The sequence below is a fragment of the Artibeus jamaicensis genome, unplaced genomic scaffold, assembly GCF_021234435.1.
Source record: "Artibeus jamaicensis isolate MK-2021 breed Jamaican fruit bat unplaced genomic scaffold, CSHL_Jam_final contig_426, whole genome shotgun sequence".
NCBI classification, from domain to species: domain Eukaryota; kingdom Metazoa; phylum Chordata; class Mammalia; order Chiroptera; family Phyllostomidae; genus Artibeus; species Artibeus jamaicensis.
The window spans coordinates 5701974-5726202 of record NW_026521826.1 but is presented as its reverse complement, the minus strand read 5'-3'; the positions used below and the strand labels follow the sequence as shown (position 1 = coordinate 5726202).

The 24229-nt window shown below is 39.4% G+C and overlaps 1 protein-coding gene across 11 annotated transcripts in view; it reads left to right on the top strand.

The window, feature by feature from the left end:
- Positions 1–24229, top strand: part of SFMBT2 (Scm like with four mbt domains 2) — a 218625-nt gene that overhangs the window by 134933 nt on the left and 59463 nt on the right. For all 11 annotated transcript variants that reach the window (XM_053665741.1, XM_053665739.1, XM_053665744.1 and 8 more), the window contains 3 exons: positions 4093–4240; positions 17957–18039; positions 23050–23176. In XM_053665741.1, coding sequence (XP_053521716.1) covers positions 4093–4240; positions 17957–18039; positions 23050–23176 — 358 coding nt within the window. The remainder of the gene's footprint in view (positions 1–4092; positions 4241–17956; positions 18040–23049; positions 23177–24229) is intronic.

Here is a 24229-nt window from a genome sequence, read left to right as displayed (position 1 = left end):
GGTCCCATTTATGACTACTGTATCGTCCCAGTTACCTTCCTGGAAAAAAGCATTCCACAGGCGTCTGGGGGTCCAAGGGAACTATAGAGTTATCTATACCTTGAGTTATCGTAGCTTGTTAGCTGGTGAAACATAATACCTGATTGTTTTAGAACTGAATTTTAAGTTTGTTTCTTACTGAGTGCTCTGGTGGTTAATGGAAGATACACATCACCCATTTTAGCAAGGGCCAGTTCTCCAACTGGAATTGAAAAGTCCAGTGAATCGTTCCATACACTATATTTTCATCATAATCACAAAAGAGAGAAAGGAAGTGTGGGAGTTTCCCTTTAAAGCCATGCACGTTGCTGAATTTTCCATGGGCTTACTGGGCATACACAACTTGCACAATGAAAATATTATTGTGTGCAGGGGATGATGAAGGTAGACCGCAGCGATTCGGGATGTCAGTCATTCTTAAGCTAAAAGGAACGCTTTCCTGATCCAACAGGATACCTCTAATTGTACATTTATTGGCATCTTTTATTTGCCTTGCTATTTTGGAAACATTTACCACGTGTGCTGATAAGATTGCATTTGGTTCATATGGAGAAATAAATGGTCTATCTTGAAATCTGTGATCCAAAAGGAAGAGATAAGAAATTTGTATTTTGATTTGGAATTATTTGAAAAACTTGATTGTTTATCTGCTGTGGACTTCTGTATTTCATTATTGCCGGCAGCTCAAAGAAAGGACTACTTTGTGCATTGTTTTTTTCTGAGAGTCTTGATCAATGAAGTACTTTTCCAAAGAAATAGTCACATAATTAATATAAAGAAATCAGTTGGGTCTATTTGTTCTTTCTCTCCCTAACACAAGAATGTATTTGACCTTGGAAGTAAAAACAAAAACGTTTCTTTGATGTTACTTCACGTGGCAGAGTGACTCAACTTGTGGTTGGGGTATAAGCATATGTGTCTTCAGTGGCCCTGGTAACTGTCACATGCCTGAGACACCCCAGAAGCAAGATGCAGCAGGACTTTTTAACCAGAGGACAGTGATGTGAACCGTGTGATCTCCAGATGTGTGGTCCTGGAATGTGACCCTTTTGGGGATCACAGAATGATTTCTCAATTTCATAAAGTTGAAGGCATTTTAAAAAGTTAATTTCATTTTAATTTCCTCTTTCCCAAAAGACTGAATTTGTTAATGAAGTGATGAGTGTTTTAAAGTTATTCAAATCGTACTCTTTTAACATTTATGATTTGTTAAAATTTGACAAATATAGTAGTGACAATATATTACAGAACATGGAAAATGGTTATGATAATGAAATGTCTTTTTTTTCTGAAATATTTCTCCTCTAATGAACATAAATTATTTCTGTAACTGTTACGGTAATTTATTTAAAGAATAACTACATATGAGAAAAATATTGATTTCCGCTTTGAGTGATCATCTCAGGGTTGAAATGCAGGCTGTCATGTTCGAACACCATCCATTAAAAACCTTTTTATTTGAAATGGCCTTCAGGGTTCTCTCTTGTGCACTCTGGTTGGTGCACATTTGTGGAAAACTAAACAGTGAAATCTCGTTGAAACCTGACCAGAATTTCCCTTCGTTCGAGCAGCAGGTGATATAGTGATGCCAGCCACCCATTTATCAGGATATATATTGGGCCTTGTCCCCGTTCTAAGAGGCTATGGTGTCAGCTTGTACTTGGAATTCATTTTTTTTTTTTAAAGTCAAACAGAGATGCAGATGTGCTTAGCCTTTCAGGGGTGGACTCTCATATTTTGTGCTTTTAAGTAGTTTTCTATGTATCTGTATATATATATATATATATATATATACATATATATATACATATATATACATATATACACATATATGTGTGTGTATATAGATGTAAGTAACACTAGGATGTGACATATGAATTACAATTAGTTTGAGCCTGAATATCTTTGTCTTGTTGGGAGACTTCCATTGGCAGTAGTTTGGTCTCCACAATAAAGCACTTTGCTCCCTAAATAAATTTTCTTGGAGCTTAGGGGTGGGAGGATATTTTTTCTGATTTTTAAGATACATTTTTATTTTTGTATTTCTCACTCTTGTTCCAAAGATAAAATACTGAAATCATTCTTTATTACCCCTCTACCCTACTGGCCATGTGTTGTGTAATGCATGAACTTGGATGAGCACCTCCCCAGGTTCAGCACTCATCTGTGTGTAGCAAAGTATCAGAATAATCTCCATGTAGAAGGCATTTATAAGTAAATATGTTTCTCTGAACCCTGGAAAAATGCCTGAGAATATAATGCACTATGCTGTTATTACTCATCATAATGAAACTTTCATTTTTATTTTCCTTGGGGCTTTTTTCTTGATGGTATAACTGTTGAAGAAATAAATAACATTAAAGCAAATAGACAAGAAAACAGATACGCATGTAGCAAATCCAGTGTTAAATGACCAGCCCTTATATAGTGGGATTATGTTTTGGTGTTCCAAAACGATGACATATTGACAGATGATGGTGCTGATGAAAATATCATCTGTGTGGAATATATTGCATTGTTTAGAGCAAAGTATACTGGAATTAGACGTCTTGGGTTCTGTTTCTGTTTGCTCTGAGCTGCACAGTCTTGGGCAAGCTGGTTAAATGCTCCAGACTGTAGTTCAAGACCTGCGTGTTTTCCAGATGGACCAGTGTTTTTGAATCATTTAGCTTTCCTCTGAAGCAATAAGTAAACAAATATAGTGTGTTGCACATAAAATGAAAAGGAGAAAGCGGCATCAGGGAAGGGACTAACGGAGCGTCGGTGGAAGAAGGGAAGGTGTAATTTTACATAGGGTTGTCAGGGGGACGCCTTCCTGGGAGAGTGATGTTTGATCCTTTGCAAAGCTCAGGCAGCAGAATTCTAACTATTTACTGGAATTAACATCAAGCAGAACTGAAGTGATTGTACTCTTCTGCTTATCTTTGACTAGATTGCTTTCAGAAAATACTTTGTAAATGAAGGAACCAGGAATCAGAGCTTAGGAAGAGTGTTAAAGTTTCCTAAGAAAGAGTGGCTGATTTCCGTCGGGTTGGGAAAGTGCTCTTCACCCTCTGCTCTCCCCCTACCTGCATGTGTTTTACATACTTGGTTCTTAAAGTCTGTCCTGCTTTTCACTGTTGGGTTCACCTGATTTTTGTATCCTGCTTTTTCTGCCAGCACATCTTGTTCCTATTGCTTCATGGGCTTCTTTTCCCCCTTATATCCAGTGGATGATTATCCACTTTCTGTGTACAAGGCATTTTCTCTGCATGGTGGGAATACCTTGGTGAGGGATGAAGAGGCCACAGTCCCCAAAGCACTTGGGATCTGTTGGGGGAGACAGCTGTGGAGTCAATGCACAGAGCGGCAGATAGGAGGATTTTCAGTTCAGAGGTATGAGCCTGATGATTTGGGGGCACAGAGCAAGGGCCCTGTGTCCCCTTGGACTGGTTGGGAAAATGTCCCAGCAGCAGTGACTTTCAGGATGGGCCTTAGATAAGACACTGTGAGTTGACAGACTGACAATGGAGTGGGCTGTTAGACTGGGAGAGCGCCAGCTAAGGGCAGGTCTGGCGGGAATGATTTCCTCTTGGGCTGGAGGGTGGGGCAGTGGGGCAGTAATAAGATGAGTGATACCTGAGATTAGAGGAGACGAGGAATCTCTAGGCCAGAACTCGGAGGTCCTTAAACGACCTGGTGAGAGAATTTGCATTGTTGCTGTGGATGTGGAGAAACCAGTCAAACCTTTCAGTGCCTGTTCTGGCTTTTCCCCAGCCAAGTTTTGTCCGTCTTCAGCAGTGTGTTCATCCTTCAGCTCTGACTGTTGGTTTGCATGTCACTCTGTCTCTCCTGTATATTCTTGTTTACTTTTCATCAGTGTGACCACAGTGATCAACTCTAACTTGCAGGAACTGGGTCAGTGTAGTAATGCACATTGGAATGCCAGTTTGTGGTCAAACCATTTTGATGAGATATATTGATTGCGTTTGGAAGCTGTGCCAGTATTTCATTACTAGCCTGATATGTAATCCCAGGGAATTTACCATTGCCTGTGTTGCTTTTCTCTTTCAGGTTTTTAATAATCATTTTTTTCAAGTGACTATTGATGACCTAAGACCAGAACCTAGTAAACTCTCAATGCTGTGCCATGCGGATTCTTTGGGGATTTTACCAGTACAGTGGTGCCTTAAAAATGGAGTCAATCTCACACCTCCCAAAGGTTTGTGTTCTGTGAAAATGTGGAGTGTTTGGGTGATTTGGGAGGGTGCCAAATTGTCTCTAAAGAAAGTTATACTGTAAATAATTCAGAAATGGAAAAATAGTGTGTTTCGTGGTCAGCTTCCTGCAGGAGTCAGTTCCAGCTCCCTTCCATGGTGGGTCACATGATCTTGAGCTTCTCAGTCCATCTCTGTAAAGCGTGGTCCCCTTCGCTGATCGAACAATCCGAGGCTTTGCTGCTGCTGTGGATGATAGAGGGTGCAGTTTTGCTAAGTGACTGAGATTAAACACTTGAGAGTGTCTATGAAGTGGCTTTGAAAAATGCAGTAAAGTTTTGATAAATCATTTCTTCATATTTTTATTTACAATAAATTAAGATTTCCTCAGAGCCCAGTTGCTCCCAGATAGTCAATAATTTGATGCTATAATACATTAAAATAATTAAATTGGGAACCAGGTTACACTAAAATAATTGTTACATGGAGAACCATGTACCACGCTGTAAATTTAATAACATGATTTGTTATCCCTTAGGTTTAAGGTTTAGTCAGGGAAGAAAGCAGCAAGGCAAAAGGAGAGAAGATGAGAAAATAAAAGGAATAATGGAAGAGAAAATCAGAAGAGATTAGACAAGTCAGCTGGTGGAGGGATTTTGACAGATAACCACAAATAATCCAGGGGCTTTGTGATAACCTTTCAGTTCACCAGGGTCTGGTTTGCGTGTCCTGTTAATCATACTGGGAGATAACTGACACCCACAGGATAAGTTCCAGTTTTCCTGGTGGCTGTCATGTACTCTGTGCCAACTTTAGCTTGTGTTACTCCCAGCTTCTCCATGGCATGCCTGTACTCCACTGACATGGGTGTCTTAAGCTTTTATCCTCGCTTTTCCTCCATGCTCATCCCCACGGAGGAGGTACTTTTGGATGTTTCTATTTCATCTGTTGATTCTTATGCAGGTTGTGCAGTAATGGGATGAGGTCTGATTAGCACATGGCGAAGTTATGTAACACTGTTTGTGTTGTTTCAAGTGCCTAACTCGTTTAATCCTCAAAACGAGGACTGCCCTATGAGGAAATGTAGTTACAGAGAGTTTATGTAACCAGCCCAAAGCCACTCATAAAGCGTAACAGGGCGGGAGGCCTGGCCCTCCTGTTCCCCATGGTGGTGAGAGGACTCCTGTGTACGATGCTTAGGTTGTTGCCTCCGTTTCGGCACTCACAATGACTAGCCAAATCCCTGTGCTCCAGATTTCAGGGCTGTCAAAGTGGGGTACCCATGGCATTCCGCGGGTACTTGGCAGAAGTCTAATGAAATATATGGTGACAGAAAATGATTTGACTTTGGGTGGTGAGCATGTAATGCAATATACAGATCGTGTATCTTAGGAATGTACACTTGAAACCTATATAATTGTGTTAACCAATGTCACCCCAATACATTTAACTAAAAAAAAAAGGAAAAATGCATAAGTATTTTTGTAATTCCTTAAAGTGACTCTACAGGTTTTACATGATAAAATCTATAGTGGTGGTAGATAAGAGAAGTCTGTTACTCTTGTGAATTTTAGCATTAGCTCACTAGGAGAGTTTGAAAGCCCCTCGAGCCACCTCAGTTTCTTTTTAACAGCTATGATCAAACCATGTGCGTAGATGGGCTTCCTGTCATTGAAGGAAGTCCTTTCCTAGTATCTAAAATGTGCTTAATTGGAGTTTGCAAATTTGTAGTTAGTAATAAAATCTATGTAAGAATTTTTTTAAAAATTGGTTGGATATTTTCTTACATAATGAAAAAAGGAAAAGTATTAATACATGCATTTTGGCTGCTTGATTATTTCATTATGGTAGAAGTTTAATGTTCACCAGCATTTTTAGAATTTTTTAATATACTCATGAATTGAAACTCTTAAAAATATTTTTTAGAAAAGAGATTTTTGGCATTGCTTGAATATTTACTAGGAATATGTGTGTGCTTGTTTAGACGATTGCATTTCATGATGTTAAAATTGTTGTACATTGGTATACTGAACTCTTAAAATGTGCAATGAAATAATTATACAAATATATTTTGAATATTAAATGTTTTAATATATTAAGCTTTTTCATACCTAACATTTAGTGACAATTACTTTTTCTTCTCTGTCACTCAAGTGTTTGTGATATTTTATGAAATAAAACTGTGTTCATGAGGTTTCCAAACTATTTCTTCTATTGAAAACAAAGCATATCTGTTGCAAAATCACAGAAAAGAAAATTTCTTCATAAATATCATATATTAGATGTAGAATATTGAGTATAGTGGTTACTACCTTCCAGTAAGAAAATCTGAGAGATAACTCCCCCCTTTTCTTTAACAAAGCATCTGAGAAGTGATCAGTATCATTAGTCCAGGATCCACTGGCAATTTTTAAGGGTTGTGTTTGGGCCACCGGGTTGTTTTCCTGAAATAGTAGAGATTTTATTGATAAACCGGTAAGTAAAAGAGCAGCAACTTCCAGAAAAAGGTTTCCAAATATCAACAGATAGTTCACAGTTGAAATTAACACAAGGATTCTTAGGCAAACTCATCATAATAAGAGAAATGCAAGTTGAAATCCCACTGAGACGGCATGTATTTATAAGATGAAGTAGAAATTCAAAAGAGAAGGAAAAGATATTATGCTTTGGTGAACATGTGGAGGAACGAGAATTCTCAGATTTGCTGGTGAGAATGCAGGTAGGAGCAAACAGTATCCAAGGCATTTTGGCAGATTTTACTAAAATTATAAATGGATTTTACCCATTGACTCAGCAGTTTTATTTCTGGAAATTTCTCCTAAAGATACACTATACAGATAATATGCCTAAAAGTTTGTTCTTTGCAGCAGGATGTATAATACCAAAACACTGGGAAAAATCTGAGTGCCTATCTGTGTGGCTGAAACAGATTTCAGACACCATATAATGAAAACTGCCCAGTCGTTAAAAAGAATGGGGAGTCTCTGTGCGCTGATATGGGCAGTGCTCAAGATGCACTGTGGTAAAGATCAGCAGGTTATCGTGTGATGCCTTTTTGTTAGAAAAGAGTTAAATGAAAATATGCATTAGTGTTTGATCACATTTCTGTAAAGAGACTCAGAAAGGTTATATAAAAACTAATAAAACAGAGTTTTCTGTGGGGGTTCAGAGTATGGAGGTGGCGAGCAGGACAGATGGAAGTGAGGCTAGAGGGAGCCTTTGAACAGAATATTTTTAAAATATTTTTATTTTTGTCTTTGACCTGACCTAATTTATTACCCATTAAAATAAACATCTATTATTAAAAGTAGAGGGTTTTATAACTAAAGGGGATCTTAAAGATGATCTCATCAGCTCTAATCATTTTGGAGCCTCAGTTATATCGAAGTTTTTAAGTTCTGAAGTAGAAGTTGGCCTAAAACCCCATCTTAATGTCCCAAGTCTAGTGCTTTTGTTGTGGGTTGTGGTTGTTGTTGTTGAAGTACAGCTGTCTCCATTCGCCCCCACCCCTGCCTCCACCCCACCCATCCCCACCTCCCACCCTCGATCCTACCTCCCTTATGTTTTGTCCATGTGTCCTTTATACATGTTCCTGAAAACCCTTCCCTCCTTCCCCCCACCCCTAGTATTCCCTCCCTGGTCCCCTCTGGTTATAGTCAGTTTCTTCCTAATTTCAATGTCTCTGGCTATATTTTACCTGCTTGTTTGTTTTGTTGGTTAGGCTCCACTTACAGGTGAGATCATACAGTATTTGTCTTTCATCACCTCGTGTATTTTGCTTAGCATAATGCTCTCCAGTTCCATCCATGCTGTTGCAGAGGGTAGGAGTTCCTTCTTTCTTTCTGCTGTGTGGTATTCAATTGTGTAAATTTACCAGAATACTTTTAAAGATTTTATTTATTTATCTATAGAGGGGAAGGGAAGGAGAGAGGGAGAGAAATATCAGTGTATGGTTGCCTCTCATGTGTCCCCTACTGGGAACTGGCCTGCAACCCAGGCAGGGTACTCTGACTGGGAATCGAACCATGATCCTTTGGTTTACAGGCCCACACTCAGTCCACTGAGCTACACCAGCCAGGGCTGTACCATAATTTTTTGATCCATTCATTTACTGATGGGCACTTAGTGCTTTTTAAAAAATAACCAAATCCACACTTCACTGCTGTTGTTTCTCGCCAGAGTCTTCACAAAAGCCATAAGGAGTTCTGGGGCATTTCGGTGGCCTTGCAGAGGGTTAGCTCAGGTCAGTTGACCATGACTTTTCCATGACTGAAATGTTTAGATGTCAGAACATTTGGAGAATTTCAATTCTCGGGTATAATTTTCCAAGTGTTTGCAGATAACACAAAGTCGTGACTTCATTTATTGAGCTCCCTTACCATTTTGCGAGAGTGGAATATGTTTATTTTTGTGATTAAAATGAATAACTGTTCCGAGGAGGTGGTGGTGACTTCCCTAATGGTGATGTGACGGGTTTCTTTTGAGGTGATTTGTCACATGTCTTGTGTGTCACACCAGGGCCGGGGACCGTGCTGTAGAGTCTCTCCAAACACCATCCTTTGCTTTATTACTCTGTGAAAGTATACACTGTCTTTAAAATAAATTTGTTATTCTTAACTTAAATTTTGAGTTTTATAAAGAGTATGTCAGATTTATTATACATGCCGAGAGGTGTTTAGATGTTTTCTTGTGTTATGTTTTCCACGAGTGTGATACATTATTTAGATTTCTGTTCGAAGTATAATCACTGCTTTATAATTACGTGTTACCCAATGGCAGAATGACACCCCATTCATTCTCTAGTCAGTGGGAAGCAGCTGACGAGGAAATAAAAGACAAGTGGTCGAAGAGATGTGCGGAAATATAGACCCTTACTTACATGGTTTGAACGCCTGTTTTTTAAAAAGTCTGTCCCCAGGCTTTGGGGACAAGCAGTGTAAGCTAGAATGGGGAGGAATTTTTCCAGTGTTGTCTTTGTGAGAGCAGATGTTCTCCTGGTAAGCTGGCCCCAGAGCCATGGAGGCTTTACCCCATTAGTGTAAACCCAGTAAACTGCAGTTCAATGTGCGAGGCACCAAAAGCCATCAAACAAGTAGATAAATCAACCAGGGAAAATGTGTATAGGGTATCAACCATGACTTGCTATTTTTACACTATTTCACTAATGTCCATGGCATGTAACGTCCAAGATTAGTTGTAGAGATAGTGGAGAAACATCCTACTCAGGAGGATCTTTGTAGAAAATGTGTAGCCTTTAATTTCTGTTGTAAGATATCTGAGTGAAGGCTGAAGTAAATCGCTTATTTTAGCTCTTTGTCTACTAGTTGGCCACCTTAACTGACACGTAAACTGTGGACACAATTTAGGAAGTCAGGGTGTATTTTAATTATTATCAAGATGCAAAGTAGTGGACCCTAATTTGCATTCCCTTTTCCTAGACACTTACAGATGAACTCAGTTCGTTTTTTTAAATCTACTATATTTCCTACATACTGAAGGGGGCAGAAAATAAACACATACTTGTGCACCTGCCACCTTGGTAGACCAGCTGCTAACGTTTTGCCCTATTTGATTCAGATTTTTAAAAAATAAAATAAAGTATTATGGATATAATCAAAGACTGAGTCATCCTTGACCCTGTTCCTGACACCCCATATCTAATCCACCGTGAGTCCTGTCGACATTTTCAGGATCTGACCATGCCTCATCACGACCAACCTGGTCTGGATCTCCTTTAACTCTCACTTGGGTTCCTTGTAGTGGCCTCCTGCTTTCCTTGGTTTACTCCCGATACAGCAGTTAGACTGATCTTGTTAAAATGTCAGTCACACTTGTCCCTCCTCTGTCTGCTCACATCTCACTCAGTGGCCAAGGCCCTGTTATAACAACAGCCTGCACTACCCACCGGTTCCCTGTATGGCCTCGTCCCTAAGATGCCCCCGGTCAGCTCCATCACACCGGCCTCCTTGGACATGGCACACATCCCCTCTGTATGACATTGGCCTTCACTGTTCCTTCTGCTTGGCACACTCTTCCCCTTCCTCCGTCCTGACTCAGCCATCACATTTTGAGGTGCTCTATTTTGGCTGTCCTGTTTAACACTGATTGCAAATCACCACCCCCAATGGTTTTACTGCCTTCCTGGCTTTTCTGAACTTTTGTATCATGTAAAATGCAAATAAGTAATATATATGTTACTTCTTTGTCTTTTTAAAAAAATCAGTCTCCACTGAAATGAAAGATCTGTGAGAGCAGGGGTTTCTGTCTTGTTCTCTGTTCTTCCCCAGTAACTAGAACAGTGCATGGTTCTTGGTAAACATCCGTTGAGTGTTGGATGGATTCAAGTCCTGCTCCCATTCTGTCCCCCTTCCTTCCTCTCTCCTTAACCCTTTAGACTCATCTGACGCCTTCTAAAGACTTTATGCTTTACTGTGTGGCTACTTTAGTTTCTGAATCTATTTCTGCATCAGTCTCTCATTTTTATTACAATCACCATACAATAGATTTTATTTTGATATATACAATAAATGATATCATGCTGTATATCTTTATTTAACTTTTATTCATTAGTATGTCTTCATATTTTTATGTTGGTGCATATAGATTGTTTATTTTACTTGCTTTATGAATGTAGTATAATTTTTGACATCTATATCTCATTTGTAGACATTTTAGGTATTTTCATAGACAGCACTCAAATGGACATCTTTGTACATGTACCCAAGTGTGTGAGGTCCTTTTGGGGATTTACTTAAATGTGGAACTGCTGGCATTCTGTAGATGTTGCCAAATGCTCGCCATGCCGTACTAGTTCATATTTTCGGCAGTAGGGTCTGAGCGTTCCCATCCTGCATCATCTTGAGTACTGTGCAGTACTGTCACGCTTGTTGGACATGGCCACTCTGACGGGAGTGAAGTGGGTCTCGCGGTTTCACTTGGATGCCCCACTACTAGTGCAGTTGAGCAGGCCATTGTGTGCTTGTCGGCAACTTGCATTTCCTTTGAGTTGGCAATTACATTTTTTGTCACTTTTAAAATTATATAAGTATTTATATAGTCTAATGTGAATTGTCTCTCAGCAATGCACTTCACAAATATAGTAATCTAGTCTGTGGCTTGTCTTCTTTCCTTTTTTAATGGTGTTTTATGTTTTGTTGAAGTATTAAGTTATAATTTAATTATAAATTATAATATAGTCAGAACCATCCTTCTTTTTTGTATACATTTTGATTATGCTATTATAGTTGTCCCATTTCCCCCCTTCATTCCCCTCCACCTTGAGCACCCCCTTCCACCCAGTTTAGTTCATGTCCATGTGTTATAAGTTCTTTAGCTTCTACATTTCCCACACTACTCTTGCCCTGCCCCTGTCTATTTTCTACCTACCGTCTATGCTACTTATTCTCTGTACCTTCTCTTCCCCTCACCTCCTCCCACTCCCCTGTTGCTAACCCATGTGATCTCCATTTCTGTGATTCTGTTCCTGTTGTAGTTGTTTGCTTAGTTTGTTTTTGTTTTAAGTGTGGTTGTTAATAACTGAGTTTGCTGTCTTTTTACTGTTCATATTTTTTATCTTCTTCTTCTTAGATAAATCCCTTTAACATTTCATAGAATAAGGGCTTGGTGATGACGAACTGCTTGAACTTGACCTTATCAAGGAAGCACTTTGTCTGTCCTTTCATTCTAAATGAAAGCTTCGCTGGATAGAGCAATCTTGGGTGTAGGTCTTTGGATTTCATGACTTGGAATACTTCTTTCCAGCCTCTTCTTGCCTGTAAGGTCTCTTTTGAAAAATCAGCTGATAGTCTGATTAGCACTCCTTTGTAGCTGACTGTCCCCTTATCTCTTGCTGCTTCTAGGTTTCTCTCCTTTATTTTAATCTTGGGTAATGTAGTTATGATGTGCCTTGGTGTGTTTCTCTTGGGGTCCACCTTCTTTGGGACTCTCTGAGCTTCCTGGATTTCCTGGATGTCTATTGCCTTTGCCAGAATGGGGAAGTTCTCCTTTATTATTAATCAAATAAGTTTTCCATCCTTCTTTATGAGTTGTTTGTATATCCTTTTTTAAAATTTTAATTGTTTTTTTGCATGTCTTTGGATAGCCTTCCCACTGATATTCTTCTGTATTTTCTTTAAAAGTCTTGCAGTTTTGTTTTTCATGTTTAGCTTTTAATACTTGGAATTTTTATATGTCCTGAGGACAGAAAATTTTAATTTTAACTTTTTTTGCTTAAATTGAATTGGATTTTCAGATTCACCAGTTGTCTCAGTATCATTCGCTGAATAGTCCACTGCATCTTCTCTGGTTTACGACCCACCAGTGGCCCACGTCCAGTCCCTTTACATGTGTGCACCTTGTCCTGTCCTTCGTCACTCAGCCTCATCAGTCTGTTTGTCCATCCCTGCACAATTACTTCACTTTTAAAAAATGATTTTACTTTATAGTAAGTCTTGATAGCTATTAGGTGAATCCCTCCACTTTTTCTTCCTTTCCAAATTGTCTTGGTTATTACTGTGCATGAGTTTTACAATCTGTCTGGCTCTAAAAAAGGTCCATTGGATTTTAATTGACATTGGATTTATAGGTTAATTTAGAAAAATTGATATCTTATTATTGTTTTCTAACTTGCCATCTTTTGCTAGAATTCTGCTTTTGCAGTTGGCGGTCCCTCTTCCCCCCTGGCAGGGTGGCCACGTGGTTTGTTTCCACGACACCTGCTGTTCACCGTCTCAGTAAGGCCGTCCTCGGTGCAGCCCTCCCATCTCTCATCCGCTTCCTCTCCATGGCGCTTGTGATCCTCTTGACATTTTGTATTTGTGTTACTATCTGTCTCCACTCACTGAAATGTAAGCTCTGTGAAAGTTAGTGTCTTTGTTGGTTTTGTTCATTGTTCCTGTATCTCTAGTATTAGGACCCTCCTCAGCATACAGCATGCACTTACTAAATATTTCTAAATGAACATGTATGTGAACAAATGGCCAGGTTAGAGAAGCAGATACCTTCTTTAAAATTTTGACACGTTGCCAGATTGGCGTCTGCAGTGGTTTTCTCAGATACGTGACAACCAGCCATTCGTAAGAGTATCTGCTCCCCAGCAGTCAGTACAGCAGTGGGGTCACATTGGTTTCCATTGTGTCGGTCAAGGAGATGGCAAGCATGGTATTCTTCTGCTGTTTTTATTTTTTATTTAGACTGTACCTTTTTTTAATATCCACCCAGCATAGAAGAACAGCTCCTTAACTCCCGTGGTCTCTTTCATAAGAGAGGGACATATTTTTTCCATCCCAAGTCAGTGGCAAGGGTCCTGAGCACCATGATTGTCTTGGGGTGTTGGAGCTCCTTTCCTAGCGGCGAGGAGGAGCTGGGTGCAGTCACGTATCCGTGAGCACATCAGGGGTGGGGGGAGAGCTGTGGGGAGGCAGTGCTGGTGTTGTCCCTGGGCTGAATCAGTCCTTCATGGATGGACTAGTACCTCAGTTATCTTTTAAAATAGAGCAACGATGCTGTGCTTTCAAATAATTGTTATTGTTTAAATAAATGATGATCGTTAGTGAAAGATTGCAAAATGCAAAGAAGTAGAGGGGAAAAAGTATCTTGGAGTCCCACCTCCCAGATAATAATTTTGATATTTACTGTAAAGTTTTTGTTACATTGCCTCTGGCCTTTTTCTTTGCATATTTTCAATGTAAAATTGATAATTCTGCACATGTTCATACCAGTCTTTTTATCTAACAGGGCTGTCCAACCCACAGTCCACAGGCTTCATGTGGCCCAGGATGGCTATGAGTGCAGCTCAACACAAAATTGTAAATTTACTTAAAACCTTTTCTTTTGCTCATCAGTTTTTGTTAGTGTTTGTGTATTTAATGTGTGGCCCAAGACAACTTTTCTTCTTCTAGTGTGGCCCAGAGACACCAAAAGGTTGGAGACCCCTGAAAATAACAGCAATCATTTTTCATGATTTTTAAAAACTATATCCAATTTCATATCTGCACGACTTTTCATGGGCTTGAATAAGTTTTATATTATTTGCTATACTTGGAGACACAGTGACCCCGCATATTATCAATAATAATGCCATTGCATCTTAGTATATAATACTTTTTTTGGTCTTCAGGGTTCTTTTTATGGGATAAATTCCTAGAAATGAAATTGTGTCAAAGTCCATGAACATGTTAACTGCCAAATTGTTTGTTAAAAGAATTGTCCACTAACACCACCAATAGCAATGTTTGGAAGCAGAGCTATTTTATGTCAATTAATTTGTGTCACATGGATGTGGGTCATCGACCTGTGCCTTTCTGGACCTGTAACAGTTGGAACTTTGTTCAGAATAAACACTAATAAAAGCTGAAGTAAGTCTAGTGGTTGTGGCTCAACAGTCTCCTGTGGCAGCTTGTTGCAAATTTTAATAGCCCAAGGGGGGTTGATTTTAGAAAATTTTTCTTTTTCCCTCTGCTATTTCCTTCTCTTCCAGGTTTAAAACATGTTTTCCTGGCTGCAGTTAAGCCTTAGAACTTCTTGTTCTGTCTTTGTTGATTAATGAATATAATCGACCCCTGTTGTCTCTATTATACAAGGCACAGCAATTTGTTTTTATGTAGCAGTTATTTTCTGAGCTGTCACAAAACTGCCTTACAAAGAGAGCTCATTATCAGCATGAAGGAAAAGAATTTTAAGTGAATAAAGGTCCCTAGGAGAAGGAGGAGGAAGAAAAGTCTTGGCTGTTCATATGTTCAGGGGAAGGAGAGAGTTCTAGGGGCAGAATAATTAGTTGTTGCCAGTGTACTCAGCAAGACTCTGTTATCTCTTGAAATCATTAGATTAAAAATGGCTTCCCATAGAGTCTCGAAGACTGGATAGAGAGGATTGAATGTTAGTCTGAGAAACTGTGGAGCATGACATTTTATGGAGTGGGTTGAAGCCCTTTGGAAGTTGCTGATTATGGACTTGATTATAGAAAACCCTGCTGAATGCCTTTCTGTAGAAGTAGAGGGGACTTGTAAGTTGAAAAGTTTTATCTGAACAAACAATGACCATGAAGAACCTAAATTTCATATTAGAACATAGTTTACTATTCATTGGTAATTTTTTCCCCTTATTTTTCCCTTCCCCCATTATGTGGATGATATTTTCTCACAAAATTAACTAAGGAAGTAGCCCAGGTCCTGGGAAGAGATACGGAACAGGAGGAGACCTTGATTAACTGTGGGCTGGCCACACCCCTAACCACTTAGGGTCCTTCTGTTGCAGCGAGCCACCTTGCGTTCAGCTGTTCAATCGGGAGCTCAACGGGGGAATGTCTTGTTACATAACCTCTGTCGACCCTTCCACACTTTTCTCATAAGAGGAGAAAAGGCCATTAACCACAGGGGCAAGGAGAGAATCCTAAGCAGCAGCAGTAAACTATTAGTGCTGGCTGCTCTGAATCACGGAATGCAGCAGCCAGAGGAGACTTGAAAGATCTTCTTGTTTTGTGAATTAGCAGGTAGAGTCTGTTGCACAGAAGACTTTTACCTTGGTTCATCTAGGTCCTAGTAGGACTGGCTCTAAAATCAGTCCTGCCTTGTGGTTCAGTACACTTTGTACTGTTAGATAACTTCTCAGTCGTTTGAGGTGTCTTTTGATGAATTCTCCTATTCTTATACATTAATGTGAGTATTTGATCCCAGTTTCAGACAGACTAATACTTTTAAAGTGGCAGGTTATAGTAATTAATTGTACAGAAACTTGTGTTACCTCATTTAAAACACATTTTGTTTTGCTTGTGAATATTTGGGAGAAAGTTGGTTGGTTCCTTTCAGAAACCTGTGATGTAAGAGCATCTGGCTGGAGGGACAGCTCTGGGGAGAGCGGTGTTGGGGGCGGGGGGCAGGAGGTGGAAGATGTGCAAGACCTCTTCATAACTAGCTGGAAGGCGCACGTAGCATCTCAGAACTCTGAGACTTCTCATCTCCTTTTGGGGAAGAAATGAGGAATTGTCAGTCTTTATAGAACGAGGCGGGTGTCTTACAGAGAAGGGGTTACCCGTGCTGCTGATGGGTGGCAGGATCGAGGCCCAGTCCCTGGGCCAAAGGGGACAGCTGCTTTCTTGGATAATCCCCTCACCTTAAGAAAAGTTGGGTAAGTTGAGCTTACTTAATGAAAAGAATATTGTTTTGTGCTTGTGAGTACAGATGGAGGTAGGAGGCAACTGGTGTCTTGAGTTTCTTTGATAAAGAATTTCTGTAGTTACTCTACAACTGTGGGATTCAGTGACTAGAGTCCCCATGTGAACTGAATTTGAGGGCATAGGGTTGTGGACAATGTGGAGGAAAATAAATTTCCCCAGTTGCTTTGGCATCAAAAATGCAGTTGTGTGTAACATAAACCAAACAATAAAGAGAGAGCACTAAGTGAAGAGTATAGTGACATTTGGTACAGTTTCAGTGAATCCTAATAGCTACTGTGTTCTTCATTTCCATCACCATCCTTTTTTCACAGAAAGCACAAATACTCCTATAATGTATTTTCCTGTCTAGGTTAAGTCATACACTCTGTGTCATTCTTATAATTTAGAACTATTGTCTTCTCTCAGCTTCTTCCATGTCTTGTGGTAGTTATGATGGGTATATATTATATAATTGCACCTTCCCTTTTAAATGAAGTGAATAAAGAAAGAAAAAACCCATTTTGGTAAGATCTGTATTTAATTAAATTTAGTATGTAAGGTCTGTCTAGAAGGTATCCAGCCATGTAATATGAAAAATAGAGGCATTGACTGGAGAAGTTTCAAGATACAGGAAACATTGTACCTAAGACAATGATGCCTCAGTCCACCTCAAAGTAGGTACCTTGTCACCTCACACAGTTCTCCCAGTTGCCATCAGCTGCCCCATTGTATTTTCCTGAATCTCTTCCTTTCAAAGGTGATTTTAGTTTTGGGAAAAGCCAGAAGTCACAGGGCACCAAATCTGGGCTGAGGTGGGGCTGAGTCACCTGGGTGATTTGATGTTACACCAAACAGCTCTGCAGGAGACGTGATGCATGAGTGGGCGTGTTGTGATGAAGCTGCCAATCACCAGCTGTCCAGAGCTGTGGCCTTCTGAATCATCCAAACATTTTCCATGGAGGAGTGTTTGAGCTTAACACAAAATTTGATGCAGATTTGTTGCTCTGCTTGCTCAGTCACCTTGAATGCGATGGCCACACAGTACACATGCCTCCACAATGGCGTCTGTTGCCCCCACCAACTAGTACAGTGAAGTCATCATTATTCATGCATGTGCATTGCAGTCCACTCTCCTTGGCTGCCAGGTTACGTCGATGTCATGAAAACCATTCTCATTACATTAACATTGGCTGGACTTTTTCCAGAGAGACCTCATATGTGAATAATTGTTTCTTAAACCCCTCCCTCAATATCTTCTGTTCTTCCCCAAAGCAGATCTGCCCATCACCATGCACTGATGTGGGTAAATTCCACCCTCTTTTCTGATTTTGGGCACCATGTTATGATAATAGGGTGTACCTTACTTGTATGTAGTACTTCACATTTTTCAAAATATTTTATTTGATCTTCATAAAATCTAATGTGCTATCAGGCTTAAGAAAGGACTCCACCTTTTGGGGGCTTATCCTTGCACCCCTTATTATTTTCATTAGTAGCACACCATAAAGCTGTTTGGTTCTCTGAGGTTGAGCTTGACTCACGCTCTCCATCGGTGTTCTGTCCCACACAGGGTGCCCTGGCCAGGACTTTGACTGGGCAGACTATCACAAGCAGCATGGAACAGAAGAAGCCCCTCCTTTCTGCTTCAAAAACGTAAGACGCTTGTTTCTTGTTATTCCTTTTATCGTAGGTGTTGCTTACTATAAATGTTATCAATTGTTTTCTATTTACTGAGCAAGATTAGAATGCTGGTGTATTCCACAGGATCCTAAAACTTTCGTAGTTTTTGAAAAGTTCTCCTTTCAAGCTTGTATATTAGAGTAATTTTGAGATGTAGTAACAAATTGACTACTGAATGTATAATGGCTTGAACAGGTTATAAATTTACTTCTCACTTAGGGAAGGAAGGGTCCAGGATGTTTCTGACTACCTGGTGGCTCTTCTCATTGTGGTGAGCCTTAGGCTAGATATGTTTTGGTGAACAGATAGGGAACGAGATCCAGGAGAAGACAGTCTTAGTTCTAAGCACTGTAGCTGGTATTGATTGACACATACTGTTCTGCTCGCTTTTCATTGGTGAGAACCAGTCACTCGGCTACCCCAGGCTATGAGTGAGGCTGGGCTGTGCCCTGGCTGGCCTGCTGTTCCTCAGCATGATTTCATACTATGGAAGGAGGAGGATAAACTTGGGCCAACAGCTAGCCACCTGGGCCACCAACAGTTATGCACTTGCTACAGAGTGTGATATCGATAAATCTGTCAATAAGAGATTCTTTGTACTTGGGGGATAGTCTTAAAATATTTATTTGTAATTTTTTGCCTTGGGTTATTTCAGTAGGATGCTAGTCCAACAATTTTGTACTTTGGTTTGCTTATTTTAAGCCCCTAACATATTCCAATAAACGTTACTAACACAGTAATAGGATATTTTGTGACAAATAAAATAGCAATGCATGTGTGTGTTTGTGTGCATGTGTGTGTTTGTGTGTATTTGTGTGTACTTGTTTAGTTGTAGGAGCTGATTGTATTAAGTAAGTAGTTCACAAATTATTCATTTAAACTTCATCAACCCTAGGAACTATGAAAAGGGACCTAGATTATTATCTCTGATTTAAGAATGAGGCATAAATGTATGCCTAGTGTGTTGAACATGCATTTAGTGGTGATAGGTTGATAGGTAATCTTTAGGCTAAAACAAAAGTCTTCCGTCTGGGGATTGCTAATACTACTATTCAAAGCTCTCTCAAATCAAAGACTTGTTTTCTAGACATAGGTTACTATTGCTACCAATTCATTGCAACCCCACCTATAATTTGTTCTGCAGGGTAACAGAATATGAGAACTGAGAGGAGGAAAGGGTTAACTTCATAGAGAGAAACTTAGTACTGAGCATAAGTTAAAAATGGATTTTGGAGAATTACATAGGTTGATTACTGGGTCAACTTGTACTCCTAAATACAGAAACAAATCAGAGGTAGAGTGGGAATCAAAGCTTTACAACCGATGAATGGCATCGGATGGTATGGCCCTTGCACAAAGTCAGCTCTTCTTTAGCTTTGAAAGGCCTGTATGGTGAGAGTTTAGGTGGTATGAAGGGGGGCAGCTGTGTAACTATACCATCGTGGGGACAGCAGCCACTTAGCACTGAAGGCGTATAAAGTCCAGTGCAGTCTTATTAAACTCTTCACTCTGTTGAATTCACAGAATTCTTATGACAGGAGATTCTTATGACAATCTCCCGGCCTTATGGCCTTTCATTTTGGATCATAGGAAGATGTCATTACTTCCCCAAACCCCTTTACTTTGTGTTTTCTACCTGACAAGAAGAAAAATCTTTCCCTGATTCTTTAACTTTGGAAAGAAAACTCTCATATCTCCCCTAGTTCTGTATTTAAGGAGCCGTTTCTTCTGTGACAGCATAGTTCCAACCAAAGCATCTTTTTAACTGAATGCTGCTCCCATTCAGCCAGCTGTTGTCAAGATAGATTTTATTTTAATAGTTAAATAAGTAGCCACATCCCCAGGTGACCTCTAAGCTTCTAGGATTTAACTACCTAGATTAAATCTGTGCTGATAAATACGCTGGCGTATTCATTAGGGATGCACTTGTTACAGATGTGCCCCTTTTTGTTTCTGGCTTTTTGTTCATTCGATCAACAGGATTGTTATCTGCCTGTTGACGTATGCTTTGCATCATTGGTACTTTGCTAAATTTTATTAGCTTGCTACAGTGCTCTTTGAAGAAATGCTTATTATGAATTCTTTTTTAATCACCGATATTGTGTACCACAGGAGAGGTAGTTTGGAAGTGGATGCATGGAAGACATTTCCTGGAGGGTGTTTAGCAACCACAGGCAGTTCTGAAATAGATTGACACAGCCAAATGCTTAGTAAAATAAACTCACTGGTGACACTGTTGCCATTGATCCTTTATAAATTACCCATAAGCAGTGAGTTGAAACTGAAATAGGTCATGTGGTTGTAGCTTTCCCTTATTATAATAGGATAAAATGCATTATAACTTACTTAGAGACTTTTCAGACAGCCTGTTGAGCTGTATTATCAGAAAGAAGCTCAATACATAATATGTGTGGATACGTTTGGATGGCGTGTAGGAAAGTGGCCCACCCGGAGTAGCTTTCATTTGTATTTCCAAAGGAACACAAAGGAGCAGAGCAAATTGATTTCTCAGCATACATTGGGTAATTCTGTTCTGTTACATAGAGACAGACTTTCATTTTAACTTAATGTATATAAAAAGACATGTAAGTGTGAATTACCTTGCTTTCCTTCCATGAGTAACAAAGAGATATATAATCTGTTACCTATAGGCACTTATCTCTGTCTATATATTTCAAAGTAGAAATTCTAAACCTGACAAATATAAATACAATATCTGAAATAAGTAAATTTATTGGAAGGGCTTAGTAGCAGAATAGGGATGAGAGAGGAAAGAATTTATAAAATTGAAGATAGAAACTGTTGTATGTGAAGAATAGAGAAAAAATCAGCAGGCAGTTGGGAGGAAGATGAAGAGAATCTTGAGGATCCGAGAGACAATCTCATGTGTCAGCAGAGACTCAGAAGAAGTGGGCACCGCGTGTGTGGAAGGAAAAAATGCATGAAGAAGTAATGGTCCCAGATTAAACAAAGTAGCTGAAAGACTTAAACTGACAGGTTCAGGAATCTCAGGGAGTCCCGGGCAGCATAAAACAGAGAAACCCAACATAGTCAAATCACTGAAATGCAGACATAGAGAGAAAAATCCTGAAAACATCCAGAGGAGAAAAATGGTACATTTCAAATAGAGGAATAACAGTTTGAATAATAACAAACTTCTCATCAGAATCAATGGAGGCCAAAAAACAGTGAACCAACTTCTTTAGAGTGCTGAAGGGGGGAAAAAACTACAATTCTTTATTCAGTGAAAACATACTTCAAGAATGAAGGTGAAAATAGACACTTCACCTAAGGAGATATATAAATGACAAATGTGAAAAATTGCTTAACATCATTAGTCATAGGAAAAATGCAAGTTAAAACCACTTACCTATAAGAATGGCTAAAATTTGAAAACCTGACAGTATTGATTGGTGAGGATGTTTAGTAACTGGAACCTTACACACTGTGATGGGAATGCAAAAAGATATATTGGGAAATAATTTGGCGGTCGTTTTAGAAACATACATTTACCATGTGGTCCAACAGTTCTCTTCCTAGAGAAATGAAACAGTGTCATAGGCTGAATTGTGTCCCTCCAAAATTCATGCTTTAAGGTCCTAACCCCCAGAGCCTCAGAATGTGGCTGAATTTGGAGTTAGAGTCTTTAAAGAAGTAATTAAGGTAAAATGAGGTCATATGGGTGGGTCTTAGTCCAATGTGACTGGTGTCCCTGTAAGAAGAAGAGATGAAAATACACACCACATGCATGGAGGCAAAAACATTAGAGACACAAGGGGAAGATGGCTGTGTACAAGCCAAGGAGAGAGGCCTCAGAAGACACTGGGTCTGGGGATACTTGTCTCAGACTCCCAACTTCCAGAGCTGTGTGACATTTCTGTTGTTTCGGCCACCTAGTCTGGCAGCTGGGGAATGTGTTTATGTTCATACAAAAACTTGTGCTTAAATATTTATGGTGGCTTTATTCAGAGTCACCAAAAATTGGAAAGAATTCAAATGTTCTTCAACTGGGTAAACAGATGGACAGAACTGTGGTACATCTACATAAACTACTCAACATTATAACAGAATGAACTACTGACTTGTCATGCACAAGCATGGATGATGCTCAAATGCAGTTTGCTGAGGGAAAGAAGCCAACCTTGCAGGCTCCATAGTATATCATTCCTTCTACGTGGCATATGGAAAAGGAGGGAGTACAGTATAGGCACAGGAAATGGATCAGTGGTCTAGGAACTGGGGGCCTGGGAGGACCTGATTACTGAGAGGCCAGTGCAAGGGTGCTTTGGAGGTGAAGGGACTGCTCTGTATCTTGACTGTGGTTGTGACCGTACGGCTGTAGGCATTTATCCAACAGCCTTACTCTCATGGGCCAGTGTGCCAAAGAGTGAATTTTCCTATATGTAAATTTTTTAAATGTGAATTTAGAAAGTAAACACACATAAGCAAGAAGCAGAAAGATAAAATAAAGATAATTTCAGAGAAAGGAATCTCTGGGAATTCCTCACCAGTACGCCTGTGCTAAAAGAAATGCTAAAGGATATTCTTCAGGCTGAAAGAGGATGATCCGAGGTGGAGACTCGATCTCTCTCCTTTCACACCCCCAAATGTGCCCATATCTGATGTGGTTAAGAAATACAGAGAAGTAGAAGAAATTACATTTCTCTCAGTGATTCTGTAGAAGTGGGCATGCATATGGGACTGGAAACAGAAAATGTGTTCATTCTCTTACTCAACACATGTGATTAGGCACCTGCTGTATGCCAAGCAGAATTCTAATTTCTGGGATCCAAATGAAGAAGGCATGGTTCTTTCCTCATAGTGGTGAGAAGGACAAACATGTGAACAACCTGTTTGCCCTATGAATAAGGTCCGTGTGCATGGGTCTGTGTGCGCCCTTCTGCTGCATCAGCTGGCCAGCCTTGCTTCTGTGCGCTATCTCGTTGTGGGAGCTACTGGCTCAGTGTGGGTTCTCTCTTTCAGACATCATTTAGTCGGGGTTTCACAAAGAACATGAAGCTGGAAGCCGTAAACCCCAGGAATCCAAGAGAACTCTGTGTGGCCTCTGTTGTGAGGGTGAAGGGGAGGCTGATGTGGCTTCACCTGGAAGGTGAGTGTAGTTTATAATGATTCTGGAGAATGTAGGGTCCATCCAGAAATGGCAGAGTGCTGAAGTCTCCAGCACGTCTTGGAAGAGCCCTTTTTGTGTGTTTCTTTTATTTAAACGGGTCTTAAATTATTCAGTGTTCTTAAATAAGTGAAACTAATCAAACACAAATCCGTACGGAGGCTTACATTTTAATTTAAGAATTTCATGAAATGAGATGCTGGAGTAATAATTATGTTTTGAACACAGTGGTTTTTTACATCTATGATTATAAAGCTAATGTCACAAATTAATGAGTCACTAAATCTAGTATTTGAGGTCTTGGTTATTATGAGGATAGAACTGTATTTTTTTAATGTGAATATACCTTCTTTGGTTTCTTCCATAGATGTTTAATTTTTCCCTAAAAGAGTAACTGGAGATGATTTTTCACCCCAAATATACAAGGGTGGGCCAAAGGAGTTTTAAAATTATGATACAAATAAATAATAATATAAGAATAAACTCTGTGTTGCACTTAGAACTGTAAACCTATTTTTGCCCACCCCTGTATAATTGAAATTTAGGTTTGTTTGTTTAATGGTTTTTAAACTTTTCCTTATAGCTACATTTTTATTTACAGTTGTACAGATAATTCACAGAACAATGTGTTTATAAGTAAAATCTTGATCAGGTTTTGGATTTAGATAGACTATATTTTCTAGATGTTATATTTTCAATGAAAAAAATGAAATGGATTGGATCTCTAAGGTTTTCCCATCCTTCTGTGATTTAAAACTCTTTACTTCTTTTCTCTGTGTTTTTCAGTTTCATAGCACTCAATTGTTATTTCAAGTGTATGGGGAAAAACAATGGACTACATATGAATAATAAAATTATGTTAGCTTCCTTGGTCTTATTTTCAGTCTTACAGCATATTCATACTACCATTGGAATAGAAAGTTTGGGAAGTCATAGAATTGCTGCTAATATCTTCATCTTTATTTCATCAACAGGCAGGTCAAAAACTGTTGCAAGTTTTGGGCTACACAATCTCATCAGTATTATTGTTCAAGA